This window comes from Mercenaria mercenaria, chromosome 3, assembly GCF_021730395.1.
Source record: "Mercenaria mercenaria strain notata chromosome 3, MADL_Memer_1, whole genome shotgun sequence".
NCBI classification, from domain to species: domain Eukaryota; kingdom Metazoa; phylum Mollusca; class Bivalvia; order Venerida; family Veneridae; genus Mercenaria; species Mercenaria mercenaria.
This window is the reverse complement of record NC_069363.1, coordinates 7,253,213-7,279,319: the sequence shown is the minus strand read 5'-3', so window position 1 is coordinate 7,279,319 and position 26,107 is coordinate 7,253,213. Positions and strand designations below refer to the sequence as shown.

The following is a 26,107-nucleotide window of genomic DNA, read 5'->3' as shown; positions in this document are numbered from 1 at the left end:
GGAAAGTCATGTGTCCCTTAACTTGACATTTTATTCCAACATTGTTTTTAAAAAGAAATATAGAATATGTATATATAACATGTCTTACTAAACAGGCATCATTGCGAAATTTTCATTCTTATATCTGTTTCTTTGTTTACCAGGTTAGGGTATACCTATGATGTCTTTGTTGACACACGACGAAATCGTCTTCAATTTAATTCTGATTAAGAAGTTATCTTTTCTTCCCACGTTCCAGCTTTTCACGTATTCTATAAGTCTAGTTGTAGTAGTAATAGTAATAAAAAAACACAAGTGGTAGTATGCTTTCATTTCATTTTATTGATTTATTAGACAAACAGTTTTGTTTACATAATTTTGGATGTATGCAGTTGCATTGCATGCTTTGTGCTCAGAATACAAATATTTGTACTATGAGAAAATATCATAGATTAATATATCAAAGTTATGAACTTTAAAGTTTTAAGGCTTAGGAGTTAAAAAAAGTCTGTAAATGTCAGTATTTTTTAAAGATAAATCAAAAATAAAATCAGTTTTAATCAAAAGTTTTATAATCTCATGTTGTTTGTTTTCTTGGTCAGTTTATTAAGTCAGTTTATCATGTCCTGTGTTTAACGGCAACGTTCAGTGCCTACGTCCCAGGTCTTAGCAAATCTCTCGGTAGAGCTAGTGACCTTTCCAAACGACGTCATCATATCATTGGATGGCTCGTTGTCATAGGAACCAAGGAGACCTTTGGTCTTGCCGTAGTAATATCCATTCAGTTTGACCATATATGTATCGAGATCTTTGTAGTAGTCGATATTCAGGTGACCAGCAACGTTTACTGTCACGTGACCATCAAGGGATGTAACTGTAACGTCCTTGAGAATAGCTGGTAGTTCAACTGGCATGTTATTTACAGCGACCTGCATGAATAAAGATAAAACATGCTTAGGTAATATTAATGACGGGTAAAACATGATCTGATAGGAAGACAATTGTATAACAGTTTTGCTATGAAAAAGTCTTAAATATTGACCAAATTGTCGAAAATCTACACGGAGCATTGATTACTTCGAAGGATTAAAACTAGTTACCTTTCCATTAGAGAACATTTTGATGGAAGTTTGTCCTTTGACGATAACCATGGTTTTGTTGTTTCCATCCCTGTTTAGGATAACAGAGAAGTTGGAATTGACATAGTCTCGTGCAAGCATGAATGTACAGCTACTGTCCATGTCATATGTCAAACCATCAAATGTTGTTATTTTGTTACCTTCGACTGTTGCCATGGCTGAAATGGAAATACGTCTCTTTCGCTCTATTTCTTTTTAATGTACTGATATTAAATCAACGACTAAGAAATTTAGATACATGTTTATCCACAGTGGTAATTTTGGAATCAAATATGTTATACTGTTATCTATCACGTTTGAAAATTACAAAGTATACTGACGTGTTTCATGGATAATAGATATTGTTTTGAAAGACAGTTTACAAAGAAAAGAACCCTTACCATCAAAAGGTGGCAGCCATGTTGTGACGTCAGTTGATGGCATGGACAATGAAGGCATATTTGGAATATATGACTTGGCCTTTACTACGTATGGCATGAAGTCAACTTTTGGGATAACGTCCAATGATTTAAGAGGAACTGGGAGGTGGAATTCCATTTGAATTTCTCCATTTTTGAGATCGTAGACTGTAACTTTTGATTTCAATAGGTTCATGACAGTGGCTCTGATATCTGAGATTTCTTTTTCGATTTCCTCTCTTATCCAGTCGGCAACTGCTTTTCCAACCATCTCTGTATTTTCGCGAATCTCCCAGTATTTGTACGCATTTTGGCCCTATGTGCAAAATATTTTTAATGTTAATTTGGTTAATAAATAACACATTGTTAATGCAATGCCCTGAAATTGTGTTGCTATTAACAGTTAATTACTTAATTATTAGTTAAGAATTCTGGTATATTTACTTAGTAACTTTGATCTTATCAATTACCTCTTGATATACTCTGTCGGAAATTGACTTGACATATCTGACATCATTTCGATCCATCAGTGGTGACAATCTTGTGCTGATGACGTCACGGGTTCCATAAATGGCAGAGGTGTATGCATCAGCCATGTTTGAAAGAGGAGAAGTGTTGAGCTGGTTCATATATTGCACGTAAGATTTGTATTTGTCATTGACAGTTTCAATCACTGGTTTGCTGATATTGTATGCATGATCTACAAAAAACATCACGTAAAGGTTAGCTGTTTGTTTAGAAATCTATAAGAAATATTTTTACCGTTTCCCCCTGATTTTTTTATTTTTAATTTTAATACATGCTATTTTACATGTTTATAAAATTATTATGTTTTTATGATCTAATCATTGTATGTATACATGAATTTAGATCAATCAAGCAGACTATCCAACTCTACAAACCTTTAACTAAATATGAATTTTATTATAATCATCTAACATTAGTCTTCCATTTTTTAATACATTTCATCTTTGAAATGCATCTGAAATGAATGTATGTTAACCTGTATATTTCCTGTAAAAATAAACCGTCTTCAACGCTATGTATCCAGTTGCTTCTTCAACTTTTGTCAGCGTATCCTAAAATATAAAATGCGTTGTACAGTTGTTACGACCGACCAGCCAAATACACAGTCAAGTCTTATGAAAAACACTTGTATGCGACATGCTTATTTAAGTAGAAATTAAAAAGAAATGTATTGATTTAATCAATATAATGAAAATATACCTGAAGTGTTTCTCTGCAGTTTCCCAAACAGTGAGCAAGTCTCTCTTCTATTTTCGCTCTGAGGAGATTGATGTATTCTTCCGATAGCTCTTCCATTTGTGCTAGGTTCAGACTAAATATAAAATAGATATCCTTAATTTCGTACACCTATAACAAATGGAACTTCTACCGAATCTCATTTTAGAAATGTATATCGAATATAAACTCTAAATGAATTATAGTACAACTATTCTATTAGGGTTTATATTTCTTATTATAAAGTATAAATATAAGCCAATCGAATTGATGTAAGACTTACACAACAGCATCAGTTATATCTCTGATGTAATATTCATTGGTCTCGTACATCTTAGATAGCGTTTCCAGATTCTCTTCAGCAATGGCGGCAACTGGCTCTACTTCCTCAGCAAAAGAGTTGCCAATCAGTTGAGTCTTTTGTTCGAGTTCAGAAGTCATATGGTTAAGGGCTACATCAGCGAAATTTCTAAGACGACGTTCATATGTATTCATTTTTCTGTCGGACAAGGCCTGAAAAAGAACTCATCATGCTTAATAAATGCTTTGCAGGATTATTGTAAATTTGCAATTTGGTACATTTATTTTACAAACATATGTTGCATATTATATGATATAAATATTTGAAAATGCTATATATTATGGAATGGACAATAAAATTACCTTTAGATCATTGATCATGTCTGGTCTCCAGTGAATATGGCTATGAAGCAGACTTGAAGTGTTAAGTCTGAGAGCAAGAAGAACATCAGTGACTCTCTGTCTGTTTACAACATGGAACATCTCGGCAGCAACAGCAGAACTGTTTACATACTTGGCGCTGAGATGCAACTCACTGCTTGGATTGTCTGAACACATTAGAACAAACATGTTAATAACAGTATCTTAAAACATTAAACAATAAACGGCACACATATCAAGATAATTACAACAATAACGCATTAAACACAAGGACAAAGTTTATTATAGAATCTTCATCCGTATGAACAAGAAAAAGAATCCTAAAGTAAATAGAGTACAACTATTATTTGTTTATAAACTTAACAATGTAAGACTTTCAAATACATAATTCACTTTTAAATGTTTTTTTTTTCCATACATACCTAGATCGTAGTTCATCTGGAAGTCAATACTTCGTTTGCTTGGGTCAAATGAGAAGACTGTATTCAGTGGACGCTTGGCGTCGTATTTGTTAGTTAGCGAGAGGCGGTATGGAGAAACAGTTTGGGCGTTACCATTGATTCCTATCTTCTTCATAGGTGTGTCCATCTGTTTGAAATAGGGGCAAATAAATGTTGTATAAATTGAAGTACTAAAGCATTACAATGTAAGGAGGTCTTACCTCAAATGAATCAATCAAATCGTGTCTGCTGCAGTTTTACATTATTGCGTTCTACGCTTCCTAGATTTCAATTTTACTAGGGAGTTTTAGAATATAATAATAGAAAGTAAAAATATCCGTTAAAAATCATCAAATATTATAGTACATATTAGGAGATTTATCAAATTTATTAGTTAACAAGACAATTATTTATTCGTTTATATACTTTAAATGACCTTTTCAACTACTTACATCTAGGGAGAACGCATTGCGGGCTTTATCAATTTCACCATTCACTGAGAATGTTTTGACGTCTCTCTTCACCGTTAGGTAATTCATGTTGATACCGCCTGTAATTTTCTGGTTTGAGTTTCCAAACTGAGATGACACCTGGACATCAACGCTTGTATATGGATGACTGATGCCGAAGGTGAAGCTGTAATTTTTAGCTGACCAGCTGTTTGAGACGTCCTCTAGACGGGACATTATTGTGAACTTCTTCCGGCTGTCTCGTGAATATGTCAGTTCAGTTTTTCCGTCAAAGAGAATACGCCCCTTGTTCAAACTCATTTGTGAATCGATCTGGACTTCCTGTTTACAAATAATATTCTATAACCGTAAACATATAATAACAGTAACAATTATTAATAAACTTATATTGAGGAGGTGTAAATCTGCTCCGAAACGAGTAAAAAATATTAATTTAACAAATCAAAATTTGGGTATGTAATAAAATGTCTAAAAAGGTAACGATTTAATATTAGGGATAGATTTTAAGCGTACCTTTCCAATGCTTGGCATCATAAGCGTGATGTCAGCCTTCACTGAGTCACTGGTTGGTCTCAGAATTGATCGAAATCCAATTTTTCTCGTCTCATCTTTGTCAGCATCCCACATGAACGAACCTTCTGTTGCACCAGCGGATTGTGACCCACTTACTTTCAAACTTCTGCTTGGCAAAATAAATTTGATCTGTCCATCAGTGCCAGTGATTGCCATGTCATAGCCATAACGGTTGCCATTCATAATCATGTCAAATTTGGTGTTAGATTTGTCGAAGGTGCCGTCGAGAGATATAGTGTTCATTGGGCAAGTGTATTTTATTGAAAGGGCATTTGTTCTTGGGTCAAATACACCATTAATTTTAACACCATTATTCACGTTGGTAATATCAGATGACACGGTTAAAGCTGCCTCGTATTTGCTTTCCACAGACCCTTCAAGTTCAACTAGTAGTGTCCTTGGTGAACGCATGAGCAATGAAGCCGACTTTTTGTTCCCATAATTTGCGCTAAGGTCCAGATCAGCAAAAACTTTTCCATTGTATTTTCCATAAAGTTTCTGAGAGATTAACCACTGGTTAGTTGTTTCAGATTTTAAATTCAGCTGTCTCATAGCTTGGAATGGAGTTGATAATGTCATATCGGCACTCATTTCGTATCTTTTGTCTGTAAACGATCCATCAAAGGTGATTGATTTTGCTGGAGCCCAAGACATCTCTATTTTGCTGTCATATTTTGCACGGTTAGCCTCATTTTTCAAAGTAAATCTCAGATTTTCAAAGTTTTTGATTTGGCTGCTGAAAGTAACGGATCCTTCCATGTTTTTCAATGAAGTATATCTCATATTTGCCCGTGCGCGCAGGGCAGGAGTAAAGGGTGATGAGACCGCCATAGTAGACTGAAAGTTACTTAAATCACCGCTGGTACTCAGTATGATTTCGGAGTTTTCAAATCCCTGAAAAGGAGTTGTAAGCTTGATGTTTGCTGATTTTGGCGTTGAAATTATATCTGCACTAGATGAAAGAGATATTGTTTTGCCCTGCATGTACTGAACATTAGCTTCAGCGTTAAATGTCCCAGTGCTGTATGTCAGCTTTGAGTCAGCTCCAATTTGCTCAAATCCATCAAATGGTGTTGTAGCGGAAATAGATGCACTCAAGGGTGTCATAGACGCACGTATATTTCCGCTGAAGTCTTTGTTCATAAAACTAACATCAGCGTCACTTTCAAAACTATCAACAGAAGCTGTGTGGCGGTAAGACGCTTTAGATATTTCAAATCCAGCAAATGGTGTTCGGACATCTAATGAAGTTTGTAGTCTCCTCCATCCATATTTAACATACTGAAGGGTTCCCTCGATCTTTTTGTTGGTATCGTACTGAACTTCAGATTTGGTCGTAAATCGTCTAGACGATCCGGCATGGTCAAAATTGAAAGCAACATCTTTCAGATTAGCAAAAGGTGTCTTGAGAGCAATCATACCATTTATGGTGTCATCAACTTGCAAGGATGTATCAAAAGAGAAGTAGCTACCAAGCAATTTGGCATTTGCAGATGCTTTCATGTTTGGCAAAAGTCCTTCGTATGAAACACTTAATTTCTGTTCATCAGAATATCCAGAAAACGTGCTACGGAGTGATGTATCAAGGTCAAGAGAAGTGCCTTGAAGTTTAAAAGTTGTTGTGGAAGTAGCTACGTTGGCCTCGCCCATCGTAATAGTTAACGTGTTCGAAAAGTCAGTTAGTTGTCCATTGAAGTTCAAATCAAAAGATATATCTTCAATATATGGTGTTTCAATTCTAGCTTTTGTCTGAAGACTTTCACTGGTCTGAACGTTTTGGAATGAAACGAAGATATCCTCTCCGGTCATATAATTAATCCTTGCTTCAGTGTGCATGTTTTCCTTGGTGCCTTCATAACTGAAAGAAGATTTTAGGGCTTCAAAACCCGTGAAAGGTGTATTTATCATTAATTGACCATTACCATTATCAATTTTACCACTGAGGTAATACTTTTGTTCAGAATGTAAAACGCTCATTTCAGTCTGAATCTTTGGGAAGGTTCCATCAATGGTGAATTCTGCAGAGGAGCTTCTGAGTGTTTCATACGGTGTCCTTATAGAAAGAGATCCTGTTACTGCTTGTCTCCAGCTTGACTTAGCCTCAGCTTCAATTTTCTTTCCAGAAAACTCAATATCTGCATTGCTTGTAAATCCTTTGTATTCTTTAATGTATTTAATTGAACCTTTCATCTTCTCAAAGCCTGTGAATGGTGTTTTGATTGCAACGTTTGCGCCAATAGTATTACCATAATCAACTGATGCATCGCAAACTACTGATTTGCTGTCAAGGTTTCCTTCTGCATGTAGAGAGATCTCTTTCTTTAGAGATTTTAATTCAAACGATCCAGACACTGGCCTAGCGAAGGGAGAAGTAAGTGACAAGATGCCTGATACTGATGGGGTTGTTTTGAGTCCTACAATTGCCGAAATTGGCTTTCCATTTATTCGAAGCTCAGCATTTGTGTTAAAATCTGAAAGACTTCCGGTGTGTTCCATGTTAGCTTGAAATGTAGGCGTCATTATAGACTGAAGTGATAGTTTGCCACTAATTCCATCAGTATTGTCCATTTGCGCGCTTCCTGTTAACAAGTTTCTGCTACCTGTCTTCACTTGTGCAAAAGAATTCATCCTAGGATATTGACCTGTATGACTTAGTTTTGCTGAAACTGTTTTGTAGCCCTTTATTGGAGTGTTTACTGTTACTGATGCATCAATGCCTACCCTGCTGTCAATTGAGGCATCTACAGAATATTTGTTATCTCCAAATGTCAAATCAGCATCAGTTGAAAATTTAGCTAAATTGCCAGACAAATTAAATCCTAATCCAGATGAAGGGAAAAATGGACTGCTCGCAGAAATTCTTCCTTCAAGTTTTGAGCCAAAGTTGAAAGTCATATCTGCTTGGGATTTTCTGCCTTGAATGACTATTTCAGCATGATTGTCAAAGTCCAACATTCCTCCGGTGTGACTGAAGAGAGCAGACACAGTTTTGTAGCCATCAAAAGGTGTTTTTATCGAAACAGTTGCTTTGACTGGGTTGAATGAAAGAGTAAGTTCTGAGCTTGCCAGAGTGTTTTCTCCGTACTCCATAGACATAAGATTTCTCAAGGTGTTCAAAGTATTAGTATGCTCAAATGATGCCTTCATAGGTTTCATGTTAGGCATATTCAAACTTGCACTTCCCTCAATAGCTGTTTCAATATTGAAGATGAGTTCGGCATCAAGTTTCTGATCATCAATGCTAACGTCTGCTTGGGTTCTGAAATTTCTAAAGTTTCCGTCGTGAGCAAATGAAACGGTTACATCTTTTACCGGCGATTTGATCGTAATATCGGACCTCAGTGGGGACATTCCGAATGAAATGTCGCCCTCATTCTTGATATTGTTGTAGGAAAATTCACCATGTCCTTTGAAATCCGCAATATTTCCATTAAGATTGAAAGCTGAACTGACTGGTCCTGTCCATGGCGATTTCAATGAAACACTCACTGAAACTGGTTTCAAACTGAAACTGGCATCTGCCTCGGTTTTCACACTATTCACAGTTGTCTCTACGTGTCCATTAAAATCTGTAAGTATCCCATCTAAGGTGGATGCAAAGTTGAAAGAGTTGTCTGGAATCACTACATCAATGTTTACTGCCTTTCTATTAGCGTTTTCTAGTGTTGACCTCATGTTGAAAATCTTTTTGGAATCAAATGAGATATCAGCCGAGGATATAAGGTTTGAAAGATCTTTGTTTGTGTCGAAATTCACAGAAAGTTCTGGGATTAGTGAAGACTTCACGAGCATACTTCCTTCTATCTTTCTTCCCATCGAAAATTGTGAGTCAATCGCGTGTTTGTCAATTTTGAAAACAACGTCAATGTGCGACTGGAAGTTCGACACTGTTCCACTGAAACTCATATCTGAAGACATCTTTGGAAGCACGGGTGAATTCACTGATGCTGACGCAGACATTTTTCGTTCGTTTGAATTGATTGATAGATCAGCTTGGTGTGTCTTTCCATTGAGTTCGAATTCAGCGTTTCCACCCATATCACCTCTACGTGTCAGAGCAATGCGAGTGTTTTCATATCCCTGTATAGGTGTCTCAAAAGAAATTTCACCAGATTTCGGGTAATCCATGTTTCCACGAATTCCTAAGAGTTTCGTCGGTCCATATGACAATGCAACATCAGATAAGGAATTATGGAGTGAATCCTTTACCTTGTAATTTCCCTGTACATTTTTCATGAATGGTGTTGATAAGCTAATGCTTCCTTCATTTGGACTGTATTTGTATGATCCATCAAAATCTGTATGGAAAGGGGTAGAGATCTTCACACTTCCTTCAGTTGGTCTGTATTTGATATCCCCAATTACGGCTTTGTCTTCAAGTGCAAATTCACCGTGGCACTGGAACCCGGATAGATCGCCTTCATGACTAACCTTTGTTGACATTGTACTAAATCCTGGAGCTGATGTAGATATCTTCAGCTCACCATTCAAATTTGAATCAAAGTTGAACTGGCCATCAATATCAAGATGTTTTTGACCGCCATAGGTAATAGCGCCATTAGATTTGCAGTTTGTCCATGGTCCGTTATGAGCAAAATTGATATCAAGATCTTCTGTTAAAGGTGAGGTAAAATGCATTGTTGTTTCAATATCTGGATTTATTTGAAGACTGATACGAGCCTCAGTACTCTTTCCAGCATACGTTACCTCTGCCTTGGATTTGAAGTTGTTTAATCCACCGTCATGGCTGAATGATGCCTTTATGTTTTTCATAAGAGGTGAAATGATTTTCATATTTCCAGAATAAGGTCCATCAGCATTAAGATTTGTTTCTATAAGCATCTTACTTTCTCTTCCGAATAGGTAATTGAACCTCGAATTAAAGTTTGTTGGTTTACCCTGGTATGAAATACTAGCCTCAATATCTTTAGAAAGTGGCGATCTAAGTGCAAGTGAAACTTGCATATCTGGCAATGGTGCAAACAGAATTTCACTTTCATATCTGCCTCCTAGAATATCGAGTGAAACACTTGACCTAAAATCATTTGCAGTTCCGTCATGATGAAGAGACAATTCCGTTGATTCATAGCCTTCATGCGGAGTAGTAATTGTCACGATCCCACTCATTGGTTTACGACTCAGGTCCGACTGGATGCTATATTGTTTCACATTGTTTTGTGCTAAGAAAGCATTTGTGTTAAGGGAATTGTCTGTGGACGTATGTTTAATCTGGACCTCCGTCTTCTTCATTAATGGGGAATCAATGCTTACTCTTCCTTCATAGCCGTTTGTAGAATCGAATGCTACCTCAGCAGTTGATCTTTTATTTCCAATATTCAGCTCTCCATTTGTACTGAATTTAGACAAGGTACCTTCATGATTAAAAGACATGTCGTAATTACCAACAGATGCAAAACTTGATTTGACAGATGCACTACCAGATAAGACCGGACTTGTCTGGAAAGATGCTTGTCCTTCAATAGATTTTCCCGCTCGTGAAAACGTTGCCAAAGTATTGAAATTATCGATGGTTCCAGTATGTTTTAGTGTGGATGTTACGTCTCTGTATCCTTCGAAAGGAGTTGTTATTGTGATGGTGGCGGAAACATCACGTGTTGCATCGAGAGTCACATCTACCTGTCCAGATTTGAGATTGTATTTGATTTCACCATGACTCTTGAAATTGTTGAGTTCTCCTGCATGAGAAATAGCGGCGTTCATTGATTCAAAGCCTTCAAATGGAGTAAGAAGACCTATACTGCCTTTAATACCTTTCACCATGTTAAGGTTGGCATCTGCTTGAATCGATTTCTTTCCCATTGACATGGCTGCTGCAGACTTAAAGTTAGAGAGTGTACCGTCATGCGAAACTGCTACATTGATTGGTCGGAAGGTAGGGCCCTTCAAATTGAGTTCAGCCTTAAGAGCATTGAGGTTCTGGAAGGAAGCATCACCTACATATGTTTTCCCATTGCAATTATATTGCATATTACATTTAAAACTGTTCAAACTTCCGGCATGCTTAAGAGACAGTTGTTGATTTTTAAGATATGCAAATGGCGATTTAATGGAGATCATTGTATTAAACGTAGGCCTGATTGCAAATTTAATGCTTGACAGTAGTTTGTCTTTTCCAGAACGTATATTGAGTTTACTTTGGAACTTTTTCCAATTTCCCCAGTGGTCCAAAGATGCTTTTATGGTGTTAGTGTATGGGCTTCTGATTGTCAGATCAATGTCGTATTTCCTTTGAGTGTTGCAAACCAAATCTACCTCAGAGGTATCCTTATTAAGCTGTGTCTCAACATGGAGTTTGAAGTTATTTAGAGATCCTTCGCTAGTCAAGGACAATCTTGTCATCTTGAAATTCTTGAATGGTGTCCTGAATATTGTTTCAAAACTAACAGCTTGTTCTGTATTAAGTTTCATGTCTCCAGAATATTTAGATAATCCGTTCTGAAATTCAACATGTGTTGTAAAGCGAGAAAGGCTGCCTTCATGTGTAAATACTGCTTTCATATCCCTGAAATTCGTAAATGGTGTTTGTGCTGAAACTGTCAATGAAATAGAATTCTCAAAAACAGAATTTACATCAGATGAAATGGTTCCAAAGCCAGAGGATGATATTTCAGCATGGTTGGTAAATTTTGAGAAATGGCCTTCAAATGCATGTGAAATACGCACATTTTCAAACTTTTCTATCGGAGTTTCAATAGATATTTCAGTAGACATTTTTGGCCCAAGATTAAAGTTGATATTTCCAGAATAACTGGAGCTGTCAGAAGATACCTTTGCAGAACTGGAAAATCTTTTGTATGATCCTTCATGTTTTAAATCTGCCGAAACTGTCTTTCCCCATGTAACTTCACCATGACTTGCAAAGTTATTCATAGTACCGTCATGTCGAATAGACCCAGAAACATCCTGTGTGTAAGGAGATTTTATATGGATTGAACTCTGAATACCATTAGTCATCGAAAATTTAGACTCAACAGAAATCTTTTCTGATTTGTATTCAACTTCACCGTAATTTGAGAAAGCTGACAAACCACCTTGGTGTCTGAAAGCTGTAGAAGCATGTGATATGATTTCAAAAGGTGTTGATAATTCCAAGGAGACTTGCATGTCTTTATTAGATTTGAAAAGGTACATGCTGGTCAGTTTTACAATACGACCTGGAACATATTCAGCTACAACTGATGACTGTCTGGAGCCGTCTACTATTTCACTTAGAATGGAAATCTGGCTGTAGGAAACAGCAGGATATGGTGTGTTTACCTTCAAGTTTCCAGAGATTCCGTTAGTCCTGTCTAAACTTGCCGTAACCGACCATCTGCTAAGCAAAGGTTCTGCCTCAATATTAGCATTTGCTCTGATGCTATTTCTTGATGCCTGGAACACACCTTCAGCAGAATATTCCGAAGTAAATGGAGATGTAAACTTTAATTTGAGTTGTTTCACTGCACCAGTGCGATGGAGACTATCAAGGCGAATGGCCTTGCTGTCTTCGTATTTCAGTGATATAACTGAATTAACTGATGGACCTTCCTTTTGTCTTGATGCTGAAAGTTCAATGGCTGGCCTGTTAGGAAGTGAAATAGTTAGTGATGTATCTATATCTCCATTTGGATTTATTAATTGATCCGTCAGTGGTGAGTTTTTAGTGGGTGTCATTTGGGCATTTCAAACGGCCTGTCATTGGGTTTAATTCTATCAGCGTCAGAACGGTGTTAATAGACTATACCTGGATTTGAAGTAGAGAATCGTGATGTTATTTTTCCATTTTCATTTAAATATTTACCTTCAATTGTTGCCAAGCTGTTACCGTTATTAGTGACCATGAGTGTTGAATCAATTTTGCCAGTTTTGTGAAGATGATTCAGTTGGAAAACAACATCTTTAATGACGTTGAATGGTGTTTGGATTTCCAACGCTGCAGAGAGTGTTCCAGTCGGAAGACTAAGATCTTGTAGTCCCTTGAAACTTACAAACACACGTTTATTGTCCCAAGTAATTTCAGATGTTGTTATGATTTCAGACATAGAATTCTTGTGTCCCCAAGTTGCTCTGATCGTATCAGACGGAAGCTGTATTTTAATGTCACCATCAGTGTTCACTTCTAAGCCACGAAGTTTGCCCTTCATTGAGCTTTCTATGCCATATTGTTTCTTGTTGTATTTCAACAGCGCGCTGGTATCAATCTGTCTTCCATCGTTCCTGTGAGAAAATGTTACGGTTGCGGTTTTAAGCTGACGGAATGATGTTTTGACATCTATCTGACCCTTGATGTCGGTCGTACTTTCGTCGCCTTTATCAAGGAGGGACATGTCCACCTGCACGGATTGCCTGTTAAGAACAACTTTCCCTATGGTTGACACACCATTTCCAATGTTATGTTTAAGTGATGATTGAATTGTTCTGTATCCCAGGGAAGGAGCTTTACCAATAAAGTCAATATCAATGCTTTTAAGTGTCATTGGTTTTCTTGCAGTCAAGGTAGCAGATATCGTTTGTTTTGGATTCCACTGCGCATCTAATTTTGTCTGATACATGCCAGAATTGATTTGATGGTCCAAAGTTATATCAAGAGATTTAAGTGTAATAAAAGGAGTACCAAGTTTGATGGTACTTATTATTTCCCGACTGTCTGATTTGCTGTAGTCTCCAAAGGTAGAGTCAAATGAAATGATCTTTTTAGGCTCCCACTGGAAGTCTACGTGTGTTGCATATTTCTTGCCTATACTATTTCTCACGTTCACTGCAACAGTTCTGCCTGGATATTGGACTGTAAAGGATCCATCAACATCAGCAAGACTTGACATTTGCCCATTACCATTGATAGTTATACGCTGAGTATCATCTCTGTCAGCATTCCATCGTACATCGGCTCGGCTTATGTATTTGTTATTAGATTTTGAGCCTTCAAAATTTCCAATAACATGTCGAGATGGACATTCAAGGTCAGTTGAAATCTGAATGGACTTTCCTATTTCTACTTGAGATGTGACAACGGCACTGTATTTAGATGTCGCCTTCTGGAAAGAACCGCCAAACTTATACTGTTCTGGTCCAAAAGTATATTCTGCATTTATTTTGATAGGATCAGCCGAACTGAGATCAATGTCAGAGGAAATGGTGAGAGCTGATGGTGCAACCTTCTTCCATGACGTTACAATGGTATTCTTGGACTTTCCATATTTTGCATTCATTGTGCTTGTGAAATCGTTCGGGGCATTTTCTTTGACGATTTGAGAAACAACAATGCTCTTTCCCGGGAGTTCCAGCTCGAATTGTCCGGAAAGACTTTTAAGGTCTGTGGATGCATCTTTTAGACTTAAACTTGATGTAACGGCATCTTTGTTAATACGGAGCATCACGTTTGAGTCCAGTGACTTAGGATCATGAGAGTGGTCCAGTTTAGTAATGATTCTAAAGCCCTAAAAGTCAAAATATTCAAAATGTATTATTTTATTATTGTATACATGAGCAATATTTTGTTTCCTGGTTTGAGTAATTATTTGGGTATAAAATATAATTGTATTTAAAATCAGTATGGAAGAGTTCAGACTTCATAGTCTTTAAATATGCTCATATATTCCATAACAAAATAACTCCACAAAACGGCAAGTTACTTCTTAAATGAAATGTTTCATGTAACTGTCAACAAAATTCATTAGAAACAAATAAAAATCTAAACGTCATTAAGATAAATTACCGATCCGACAAGAAGTTTTCCATTGAGGGTAGCGGATGCCTGTGACAAACTCTTGATTGCTCTGTCCATAGACATGGAAAAGCTGACTTGTTTATTAGCGTCTTTAAAATCTGGTCCATATGCTATGTCAGTTTCAATCTCAGAATGTCTCTTGTTGTGATTTAAATTGCCGATTAGTTTCAGATTTGCTGCCGGATTACGTTTGGAAGCTAAATTCCTGTAAAGAATATTTTAAGTTTGTAATAGATAATTTTATTTTAAGAGAAAGGCGTAACAAAACAAAATATATTCGAAAACTATTTGGCGGTATAAATATAACCCGAGATTAAAATTATTATATCGATTTGTAATTTTCGTCAAGTTTTGTTGCAGAAAACAGAATGATACGTTGAATTTGATTAAACCCAAAATTTTCAAAACATGCCTAGTAAATTTGGCAAATTAAAAGGTACGGCCGTCTGCTCGATTATCTGCTAGACCTCTTTGAACAATTTTTAACTCGCAAAGAATTTAAAATATTTTTCTCACAATTTAGTTTATTTTTCACTGCCTTATAATATTGTGAAATACAATATGTAGGTCCGTATGCTTGGTTTTGAGATATTAGCCCATGCTTTAAGTGATCCGCGCAGTTCAAGCTAATAATGATATTTTTTGTAATTATTCAATGTGATCATATTTTAATTTTAGGAAAAATAACTTTATCGTTGCAATAAATTGCTCACTGTTTGCCATTCATTGATAAAATGATTCTCAATTTCGTAGGGCGAGTCCTGGCTTTATATTACGCTTTCCGGATAAATGACGTTACGCAGTTACGTCCGGTTTATCGAACGTGCGAAACCTGCTTAAAGGGATTTTTGTAAATACTGTCAACAAAAATGATAGAAACAAATGTGAAAAGTAACTTACATAGAAGCCCTTGCCTTCATAAGGGATTTGCTGCTCTGATTGATAACCTTAGTGACCAGTTTTATGTTATCTCTTGCATATCTACGGATAACGTAAGTCAAATCCGTATCTGTAGCGAAGGTTTTGCCATTTCTATTGTCGAATTTGTTCTTCATTTTTATATCCATAACTTTTGATCTGAAATCGACTCTGACTATCTTTTGCAAACGTCCCCGTCGGAATGATTTGGTAATAAGGTTTGCTAAAACACACATAGAAAATTAATTTTAAACAGATTTTGGAAAATATGAAATTGAATAAATTATGAACCAATTTAAAGGTGTCATTTTATTTGTTAGTTAATATTAATTGTTTTTACTCGATTGTGATGAATAGTCCAGGAGAAAACCAGTACAGGTGTCATATGAGAAGGCGCGGTCGTGTCCCCATTAGGGCTCGAACTCAATACCCGTGGGCTTAGCGGCCAACGCTTCAATCACTAGAAAACCACTCTCCTTTATTTATTTGAAAACATCATAGATAAATATAACATTTAGCTTAGTCATAAAAGGATGATACAATATAATGACTTACTCTTAAGCATGACCGGTTTTTCAACAAGTTTGTCCACAACAATATCTAGTTCAATGTTCTTTCCATAAACATTTGTATACGTTCCAGCAAAAGCTAAAAGTTCTTGGGATGGAGAACGGATGGAGATTTGTGACTTGTATACGATCTTTTTCTTGTATTCAGTCGTCTGTACCGATGAATCTACCGAATATACTTGTTTGGGTGACACTTGCAGGCTGGCACTTGCACTCATTATCTTTGCTTTGTTTTGAATAGAACCTAGAACAGCGGAAATAAATATTAACGTTTTTATTATGCTCAGGATCAAACTAATAATACAAGTACATTAAGTATTTGAGTACAAACTGTCCCTAAACATGAATATCAACAAACAGATTATTTAATCTCCTGAGTTTGAAAAACCTCAGTATCCTGTATAAGCTGCCTTTCAAAATCTAATCATTCATGCATATTTTTTTGTATTAAACCATACAGAAAATCTTTTATTGATTGTATTATCTATGGCGAAAATAACTTTTGGAATACCAAAACGAACAAGATATCAAGTTATGTAGAATGATCATAATTATACAGAACAACCTTCAGTTATTGATACACATTTGAATCTGACTTGATTAAATGACCATTGACGGATTGTATTAGTGAGCGTCTCTATTTCCAGATGAGAGAAAATTCCTACTTGCTTTTTACAAAGATAGTATAAGCATCTGTATGTGTAGATGAGGGATAATTACTACTTACTTTTTACAGAGATAGGGGTTGACTTGATTCCAGTAAGAGAAAGATCTGTTTCAAAGTTCTTCCATGCTGCGTATTTGACTGTTCCACTGAGACCAACTTTGTTCATTCCGGGAATAGAAATTTGTATGGTTGGTGAATACAACATTCCTGGACCTGATCTTTCCGACTGTAAGTTTGCCTTGACATCAAAGCGGACAGATCCATCCCAGTTCATTTTCCCGCTGATTCCCTTGTTTGTTTTCTCGTTAATAAATGTTCCTAAAGGAAATAATAAACAATACTTGTGTTTAACTTCACACTGACACACTTAGAAATTTCATGACGATTTTCCAGCTTTAAATTTCAAAGGAAGACCCCAGGAACCCCTCCGTGCATTATTTCATCACGAGCAGGCACCGAGATAGAACCACCAACCTTCCGTTAACCACCTGCATGCCTTCCACACATGAAGAATTCAACGCCTGATGCGAAGCTCGAACCAAGTATATTCATTATTTAGCAAACGTGTGTTAAGTATGTGGGCAGACAAATATGTTGGTTTTCACGAAAGAGAAATTAAATATAATACAATAGATATCTAACCTTTAAAGTCTGCTTTCTTCCAAGGTGAACTGAAGCTTGCATCAAGAGCTCCTTGGACTTTATTTAGATTAAGATCCAATGCGAAATTCCTATCGGTTCTTGAGTTTGGAGTTGTGAAAGCTACACGAACAATGTTTTCATCAGCATTCTGAAATTCATATTTCAAATTGAAATAAACAAATATAAGTAGAATCTATCTGTCTATCTATTTAAAGAATGACTTTTTCACAGGAATAACGACATACTAGTATACAGCATAAATAACTTTAACTTAGTTATTAAAGAATAACTTACGTGTGTTGACCTTGCTTCGAGTTTGTATCCAGTCATTCTTGTGTCACGCTTGTAGAGAGAAATTCCAGCTTTGACCGGTCCTGTAATTGGGAAATACGGTGCATTTTCTACCAGTGATGCGTTGGGGAAGCTTAGCTCACCGCAAAGTTCTAGGCCAGTTATCTTAGCTAGCTTACTTCCAGTGCAGGCATTGTGTTCCCGGCGATTTACTGTTATCATTTTCTGTTCTCTCTCCATATGACGGTGTATGGTGTAAAATGAAGAACTGTAAGTTGTAAAAGATACTATGAATAGATAATTCAAGTTTTTACTATAATCATTTTATACATTTTTCACAAAATTGATACGATATTATAAAGGAAGTGTGTGTGTGTGTGTGTGTTCGGGTTTAACGTCTTTTTCAGCAATTTTTCTGTCATATAAACGACGGTGTCTACTTGTAGCAGTGAGCACAATGCCCAACTTTATAGTGCTGCCTCACTGGAATATCACGCCGTAGACACGTGGCATGATAACCCATCCAGTCACATTATACTAACACCGGGCTGACCAGTCCTAGCACTATCACCTTAATGCTGAGCGCCAAGCGAGGAAGCTGCTAGTACCATATTTTTATGTCTTTGGTATGACACGGCCGGGGATCGAACCCACGACCTCCCGCACTCGAAGCGGACGCTCTACCACTAAACAATCACCATACAATAATTATGTCTGTATATTACTAAACTAGCGGGAATTTATAAAGAAAGCAAATTATCACCTAACACTAATAATTTCTTGTTTCTCTTCTGGAAGATCAAATTCGACATTGACAATGCTTCCTTCTGATAATGAAACTTTTCCTTGGACTGAAGTACTTGAATGAAGGGTCGATACCATTTTTACTCCAACTTGTGTGTCTAGAGCATCAACTCCCATTTGACTTGACACAACTACAGCAGCACTGAAAATTACAACAATGTAACATTAGAATGTATCCATGTAATTACTAATGTAAAACTAAGAGATAATGTATCATTTTGTTAACATCATGAAATTAAATCGAAAGATACAATTAGAATAATAAGAAATGATTTAGCAAAAAATAACTTGCTTATATATTGTGGGAAAATCTACATAAAACATTTACTCAATCTATTAATACTGCAAGCAACTACGTTTTGCAAAGACCTTGAATCGAATCGCCTTATTTTACATCCATTTACTGCTGATATTGATAGGTAAATTATCAAAATATCGAATGCATTTATGTTGTGAAACATCTGAACGAATTAGTTGAACATTTTTAGAGTACTACAAGAACTTTCAATGCCTTGCAATAGTTATATCATAGTAGTAATACCTTGGTTTGATTATTCCACGAATGTCCATTGTTGGGAATTTCATGACATCCATTTTACCGGACGCTTTGAAGTCCATGGTGGCAGTTCCGTTAACTGTGAGGTTCAATGGGAAACCTGAGCTAGTTGGAACAATTATTGAACTATCCATAAACATTGAACTGTGTGTGTACTGATAGTCGTTTTCTTTGCTAAATTTCATCATCATATCGAGGAAGTTAAAACTGTTCTGGGAAAATAATGAGTCAAGTCCCTGGAAATTCATGTACCGGAGTTCGTTGCCGAATACTCTCATGTAAAGGGATCCACGAAGTTCATCCATGACACGGTTGTTCTAAAAAGAATAAGACGTCTATGCTAGAAAATAATTTTCTCCTAGAGCATGATAATACCATTTCAACTAAGGGGTGAAACACATAAAATTAATAAGATACTATCTTATTTGTACACTTACCCTCTTGTCAATACGTTTGACTTTGTCCGTCTTGACGACGTCTACAGCCGTTTCTTCCACTGCTTGCTGAACGTCATTTTCACTAAAGTAACCATTTGGCCCAAAGTAAGATTCAAGGAAGTACTCAAGACCTTCAATTCGGCCTCCAATCTCAAAGAGGTTGATTGCGTTTCCAAAAAGGTCAACTGTGAGGTTCACCATCGCTGATCTAGGAATAAAAGACTTTGAAGACCAAATAAGATCGCCCTCAGCAACGGCTCCAGTATTAATCTTTTCTAACAATAGGGATTTTTCATAGTTCCTAGAGAATTTCCTATTGTCCATGTTAAATTCCTTTTGTAGAATTTCATCTTCTAGGACTGATTTAATTGCCTGCTTATGTGGGTTCGAGGTTTCCATGAGGTTGGTTAGATGGGACCATACGTAGGATCCAACCTGGTTGACTTCCTCCTTTCCAAGCATACCCTTTACTTTGCTGATTAGGTAATCAGAAGGACATTCCATCAATGATTTGTAGGCGGCGATTCTGACTTCAGAATCTTCCTCGGTATCGACGAAAATAGATAACACCGTCGACTTCTAGAAATATAAAGTAATAAAAGTAATTTCACTGTGTATTAACATCAGTGTACTACAGAAACATATTTATCAGTCAAGAAATTTCGAAATTACACATGGAGTAATGATTACTATGTTGTACTCACATCAGCTTTGCATGGAATGCGTCGGAATGTCTCTATGGCGGAAAGTCTAATCTCGATAGGATTTTCAGTTCTTTTGAAGCATTTTGTCAAGGTAGGAATGGTGCTTGTACCATATCCAGCATTACCAATAGCTCTTAATGCCAAAAGGCTCTGAAGAAATAATAAAAGTATTTATATATTTCATTTAAAACTACATTAACTTAAATTTCTTTTACAAAACAAAACTTGCCAACCGGATAGGAGTTTCCGGTGTTTTGCTGGATTTAAATACATTTGTACTCCGTTTTGCACTACGGGGAAAACGACTCCCGTTCTGTATATGACATTAAAACAATGTAATACAATAGATTCTAGTATTATATTTCATTTATTTGTGATAAAATATGTCAGACGATCCTTTGGAAGCATAGGAAATTAAGAAACAGTAGACTCTATTTGACTGAGTCTGTTCAAGACAAAACAAAATGTTTAACTTGATGGAGTTACGTTATATATTTACAAGCTTAAATGGAACTCTATGTTTTTTTCTTTGTTTTTTTTCGAAACATCGTAAGATTTTTCTTCCCGCGCTTCGTTAAATACGCTTTATATAAAATAGTTAAGAAGTAATTAGAACTTTAGCCCTGGTATAACCATAGTGAGATATTCTTATAATCTTTTATATTACTTATCATTTACAACATTGTGCTACAGAATGATATCAAGTTGTAACATAGCTGAAAAACGAAGCACTGAAGAATGATCTCTGGTTACATGCCTTTCAGAATAAGATATCAAAATACTTACTGTGCGGAAGGTGTCGTCTGATATCTTGCATGAAGGAGCAATTTTGCTTTCCAGAAGGGAAATGATCTTCTTCACTTCAAGGAAGTTATCACAGCTTGGGTTGTTCTTGCAAACAGTGTGTACCAAAGAGCTAACTGACAGCATAGCTTTTTCCTCGTTAGTTTTCATGGACAATAGTGACTTGAAAAAAAAGCAACATCATACATGTATGCTAAATAACGTAACTCGTGAAAATATTGCATGTTGTTTTCACTCTGAAAAAATATTACAATTACGAAATATACTTCAGAATGAAGAATGAATAAAATATTTTATCTATATCTCAACAACCCATGAAAATTACCTTTGCTTCAGCTAACATTTCAATTGATGGATTCTGAATGAAAGCAAGGGATGTCATCCACATGTCGGCATCTAAACCAGTCACCTGACCGCTGGTTAGGAGTTTGACCATGAGTTTGAGGCTGTCTATAGTTCCAGACATAGGAATGGCATCGAGGAAGAATTTTCTGCAAAAATGTAAAATATTGGTCACTGTTAGTTCATTACATTATGAATATGTAAAATTTAGAAAAATGAATAATTGAATATATTATTAAAACAAATATAAATTTGAATATATCCTTTACTGCGTTTTAACTGTAAAGATTAAAATTGTTCTTGTTTCATACCTCACTCTGTCGTTGTTAACGGAGCAGATCTCCTTGTTCTTGATTTTTTGGTAAATATCTACAAGATCTTTCGACTCCATCGCCTTCATGGTGCGAACCAACGATGTAAAAAGATTTGGTGTTTCTGGTGTAATTCCGTCTTTTGTGTTGCGGCAAATGTCCATCAGTTTTTGTTCCATATCTTTTCTTGTCTGCTCAGCGCTAATTCCACTAGAGTGTTGGAACTGGATTGGTACTCTTACCGAAATTTGTTCTGTAGAATAAATGAAGAAAACGGCTTCATACAAACAATATACGATCTATAACTTTTCATGAACATACTCAATCAATCTGAGTATGCTACTATTCTACTTGGTCGCACTTTATGTTTCTTAAGGGTTTATCAATCAAAGACACGAACAAAGATGACTTTTGAAATTTCATTGTTACAAACTCGTCACACAAATTAACCATAAATGAACTTCTTTTGTAATTATTATAGTTATAGGATTCTCGTGATTAGTTGTCAGTTAATGAAATAAAAGAACAGGGAACAAATCTGTTTATTTTTAAAATATTTTTATAGGGAATTGCACTGTACCTGGCTTAGAACGAGACTTGTATTCCTTTACGAATGTCAGAGTTTGGGTACTGTGTGTGATAGCTCCACTGCCTGATCTAGAGAAAGGGACAAATGTGTGCTCCTCATGACATGTTGCAGACTGAAGTCGGCCGGTTGACTTTACAAATTCCTGTTGGACCTCGTGTGTGCTCTTGATAAGCGGGACTGACTGCACACCCTATAAATGATCATACCAAAATACAGAGCAACCAATATTATGGTATGTGTATTGTTTTAAACTCAATTCCAGCGTATGTACATCCAAATTAGCAGTTAAAAAAATAACACTAGTAACAGTAATGCATTAACAATTGATTTTACTCTTTTACTCCATACTTACTGAATTAGAGGAGTAAGGAATTCCATGGATAGCTGTGTTGCTGCCTTGACGACCAGTACATCCCAGAAGATTCTTGGATTTCGTGATCAATTTGTTGTACCATCCCTTATCTTTAGATGTGTATTCGGTTTCACATTTACCAGACACATCAACCTACAAGAATGAATTACAATTACTTAAGATACAATCTGCTCTTAATTTAAAACACAAAATTTCGAGGGGTAAGGAATAATGAAACAGTATATAGTTATATCTTATATGGCGTTTTTACTTAATGTTTATAGACTCAAACTTACTTCGGTGACTTTCTGGTCTTTGTTGATATCATCCATGTTGTTCTGGATGAGGGACATTATACCTCTCTTGATGTTCAATATTTTGTCACTTTCTGGTTTTGACAGACAAAGTTCCTCAATGTTGCCATCTTGGAAAGAGACTGTTAGAGGATTTTGTTCCAGACCAGAAATAAGGTCAGAAGTCACTGCTATCATTGTAGACGTCTCTGGGTCTTGTTCTGTCAGTCTGACATCACTCAGCTGTAAATAAGTTTAACTGTACATTATGTCTTTATCAGTAGTGTATATATTATGTATTAAATCCTATCACTTTAAGATGTTAATTTCTTTTTACTAAATTTTAGGACAAACAAGGACTGAAGAAACACATAAAGGAACAAAGCTGGGAACTACACTGAGAAGCATGGACCGATTTGCAGCACACAAACCCACTTGTTCCAAAGTTACGTGACAGTGCATGCAAGTTTAAAACTAGTCTGATGAATACATTAACAACAAAAAAAAGAATAACAGGTTACTGTCTTTTGAGAAATCCCTTTCTCATAAGACAGTAACCTGTTATTCTATTTATCTTGATATTATTAACAGCTTCTAATTTTTTGTTAAATAGAGGAGCGCGAATTACTGAATATACCTGTTATTCTATGAACAGAAAGTAGTCCGGCAATAAAGTAGGCGGGGCTCTTATAATCTGATGTCCTTTGACTTTATAATAGGTTTACACAGTGTAAAGTGTTCTCATGTCAGTGACCAGAGAAAGGCTGCTTTTTCAGTTAGGCTTTATCAGGCAGTTGTTATCGTAATGGCATGATAAAAGACAAGGTCGTGTAACCATATATTAAAGAAATCCCAACGAACCTTAAACGCATCCAATACCTTTGCAGAAAGCAAAGCAGCATATCATATTTGCCATGTAATAATTGTACATTTTATGTTGAAATTAATCTACCTATATAACAGGAGAAATAACAAAGGAGTACAATATTCACAATACCGAAATTATAAAATTTGAAAATGTAAATATGTATTTAAAAAGGAACAACATACCCGCATGACCATTTCACATTTTGAAAGTAAGTCTAAGTACACCTTCGCTGATAAATCCACACCGGCTTGGTCTTCTGATGCACCTTGTATCGCTGTTCGAATTTCCGTTTCGTAGTTGAATTCATAGGTCTGTCCAGTTTCATAGTTGAATTTGCTCGATACTAAATGACAGGAGTTTTCCAAAGTTATATTAGGTTTTGATGAATTTATTATTATACACATGCATTTTGGAAGTTTTATTTAGATTTAGCGGTAATTGAATCTATTTAACAGAACGAATGTGTGTTTCATAAGCACCATTCAATGCAGAAATAAAGTATGAACTTACCATTCATTTAGTTTTTGCACTTCTTTTACCAGCTTCATATATCATACTCCAATATAGTTATCATATACTCCAATATAGTTATCATATAATATGTTGTGGATGGAAATTTTGTTAAGTTGTTGTTGTTGTTGTTGATTAAGGTAGTGGACCCGTAATGCCAGTCGGCAAATTCCGTACTCTCTGTATGTGATTTCGGCATTTTCCGTTTTGTTTTTACGGAAAGTTATTAGCGCGTTCAGTTGCTGCTTTACATCCGAAGAATGCCAAATCATGCTGCTTTACATCCGGGAATACGTAATCATACGGAAATTTACGAGTGTCATTACGGGTCCATTACCTTAAATTCTGTTTATAAACGTAGACGCAAATGGTGTTTACATACCTGTACATTGTCTAGCACATTGATCTCTAATGGATACTTCTTGGATAGGACCTAGAAACATTGTAAAATTATTAATAAATATATGCATAATGTATATTGATAAAACAAAAATGTAACCCAGTGGTCTAATCGTAACATGCTTAACTGTCAATCAAAAGGACCGGGTTTGAATCTCGGTCCAAGCACTGGGGGAAACTGATTACTTTTGAAGAAAATTGAAAATTAATCATATGGCGTAAAACAAAATGAAACTGAACTGCTTTCAATCGGCAGTGGTTAGACATGCTATCATCTAATAGGAAATAGTTTAAACTGATGAATAATATATTTTATAATATAATGATATTTTTGAAGAAATTTGAAAATTGCTTTAGTGGCGTGAAACATAATGATCAATGTAAATCACGTCGGATAGTAATCGTCAGTCTGAGTACAGTGACACCATAGTCCACTTTTGAGGACTGTGTTATAAAGTAGAGTGTACTTAGTCATTATCAACAACTTAGATTATCATGTTGTAATGTTAAATAAATATCATTAGGAAATATGGTGTATTAGACTAGTCAAGTTAAAAAAACCCAAAACGTAACAATAAATTATTTTCGAAACAGTTCCGAATTAAACTCATTTGATAACTAAGAAATAAATAAATAAATAAATAAATAAATATATAAATAAATACTTACCTGCAAATGTTCTAGCCGCGAGGGCAATAACAAAAAATAGTGTGAGCCCCATTTCGGAGCAATGCAGGTTATTTCACTTCTCTCTTTGATTGATACTGACCGGCAAATCTCTTTATATACACACTCTCCGGGTCCAAACGTCGCAAATAGATCAGGTACAAAGTACAAGAAGTCACACATTTACTGATTCAGCATCACTGTCATATTTACTCTAAATAATGAGTAATTTTTGTAACTGCTCAATAGATGAAAGGGAATTTTGTTTAAAACAAAAAAGAAGTTTACAGTTTATTGTAACGACAGCCTAGTCGGAACAGAAGTGTTACGATACTTTAAGGACTGTTTTAAATGGCGTAGACTCTGTTAAATTCTGTCACTGTCGGCATTCGAAACGGCGATCCCAGGGGTGCATTACTCTTCCATGCAGAACTGTCTATATATCAGTCAGATTGTTTACAAGAACTTAAAACAGACAGTCATTAAAGTATTGGGATGTGTGTGTGTTTGTGTGTGTGTGTGTGGGGGGGGGGGGGGGGGGGGTTGGGGATGGAGATCTGATTTACCTTTTTTGATACTTAGAAATCTCGGAGTACTATGTTTGAGCTGAGTGTTAATTAGAACAGACTACAAAACATTTGTAATTTCGTCACTAGATTGAAATATAAAATGCTTAAATGGTCGCATGAGATCGTTATTGAAATATGAGAGTTTATACAGATTTGACAAAACATTT

General features: G+C 35.9%; 2 protein-coding genes across 2 annotated transcripts; both read right to left on the bottom strand.

Annotated features, from left to right (window-relative positions):
• Window positions 1-301: 301 nt before the first annotated feature.
• LOC123525510 (uncharacterized) lies at window positions 302-12,596 on the bottom strand. The gene is made up of 11 exons (XM_053537728.1): window positions 4,863-12,596; window positions 4,332-4,670; window positions 3,862-4,027; window positions 3,422-3,606; window positions 3,042-3,271; window positions 2,744-2,855; window positions 2,520-2,595; window positions 1,987-2,216; window positions 1,499-1,832; window positions 1,080-1,276; window positions 302-908 (listed from the first exon to the last, which is right to left on the bottom strand). The coding sequence occupies exons 1-11, from the start codon at window positions 12,594-12,596 to the stop codon at window positions 612-614; spliced, it is 9,900 nt and encodes a 3,299-aa protein (XP_053393703.1). The 3' UTR covers window positions 302-611.
• A 56-nt stretch (window positions 12,597-12,652) lies between these two features.
• LOC123525924 (apolipophorins-like) lies at window positions 12,653-25,480 on the bottom strand. The gene is made up of 20 exons (XM_053537727.1): window positions 25,375-25,480; window positions 24,689-24,739; window positions 23,979-24,139; window positions 22,932-23,171; window positions 22,636-22,788; window positions 22,275-22,473; window positions 21,695-21,947; window positions 21,367-21,532; window positions 21,024-21,203; window positions 20,238-20,387; window positions 19,534-20,112; window positions 19,082-19,413; window positions 18,500-18,682; window positions 17,740-18,004; window positions 17,446-17,593; window positions 16,864-17,121; window positions 16,123-16,380; window positions 15,550-15,790; window positions 14,638-14,854; window positions 12,653-14,359 (listed from the first exon to the last, which is right to left on the bottom strand). Exons 1-20 carry the CDS (start codon window positions 25,424-25,426, stop codon window positions 12,653-12,655), a joined length of 5,793 nt encoding a protein of 1,930 aa, XP_053393702.1. The 5' UTR covers window positions 25,427-25,480.
• Between the last annotated feature and the right edge of the window lie 627 nt (window positions 25,481-26,107).

What these genes read in the sequence shown, in the direction of transcription:
- LOC123525924 (XM_053537727.1), bottom strand. Translation starts at nt 25,426, where the DNA reads ATGGGGCTCACACTATTTTTTGTTATTGCCCTCGCGGCTAGAACATTT. An exon ending in AATGTGAAATGGTCATGCGG is followed by an intron (nt 23,172 to 23,978) that starts GTATGTTGTTCC and finishes ACTTATTTACAG; the next exon opens with CTGAGTGATGTCAGACTGAC. An exon ending in GCATTCCATGCAAAGCTGAT is followed by an intron (nt 20,113 to 20,237) that starts GTGAGTACAACA and finishes TTATATTTCTAG; the next exon opens with AAGTCGACGGTGTTATCTAT.
- LOC123525510 (XM_053537728.1), bottom strand. Translation starts at nt 12,596, where the DNA reads ATGACACCCACTAAAAACTCACCACTGACGGATCAATTAATAAATCCA. An exon ending in CCGACAGAGTATATCAAGAG is followed by an intron (nt 1,833 to 1,986) that starts GTAATTGATAAG and finishes TTTTGCACATAG; the next exon opens with GGCCAAAATGCGTACAAATA. An exon ending in ATGGCTGCCACCTTTTGATG is followed by an intron (nt 1,277 to 1,498) that starts GTAAGGGTTCTT and finishes TTTCCATTTCAG; the next exon opens with CCATGGCAACAGTCGAAGGT.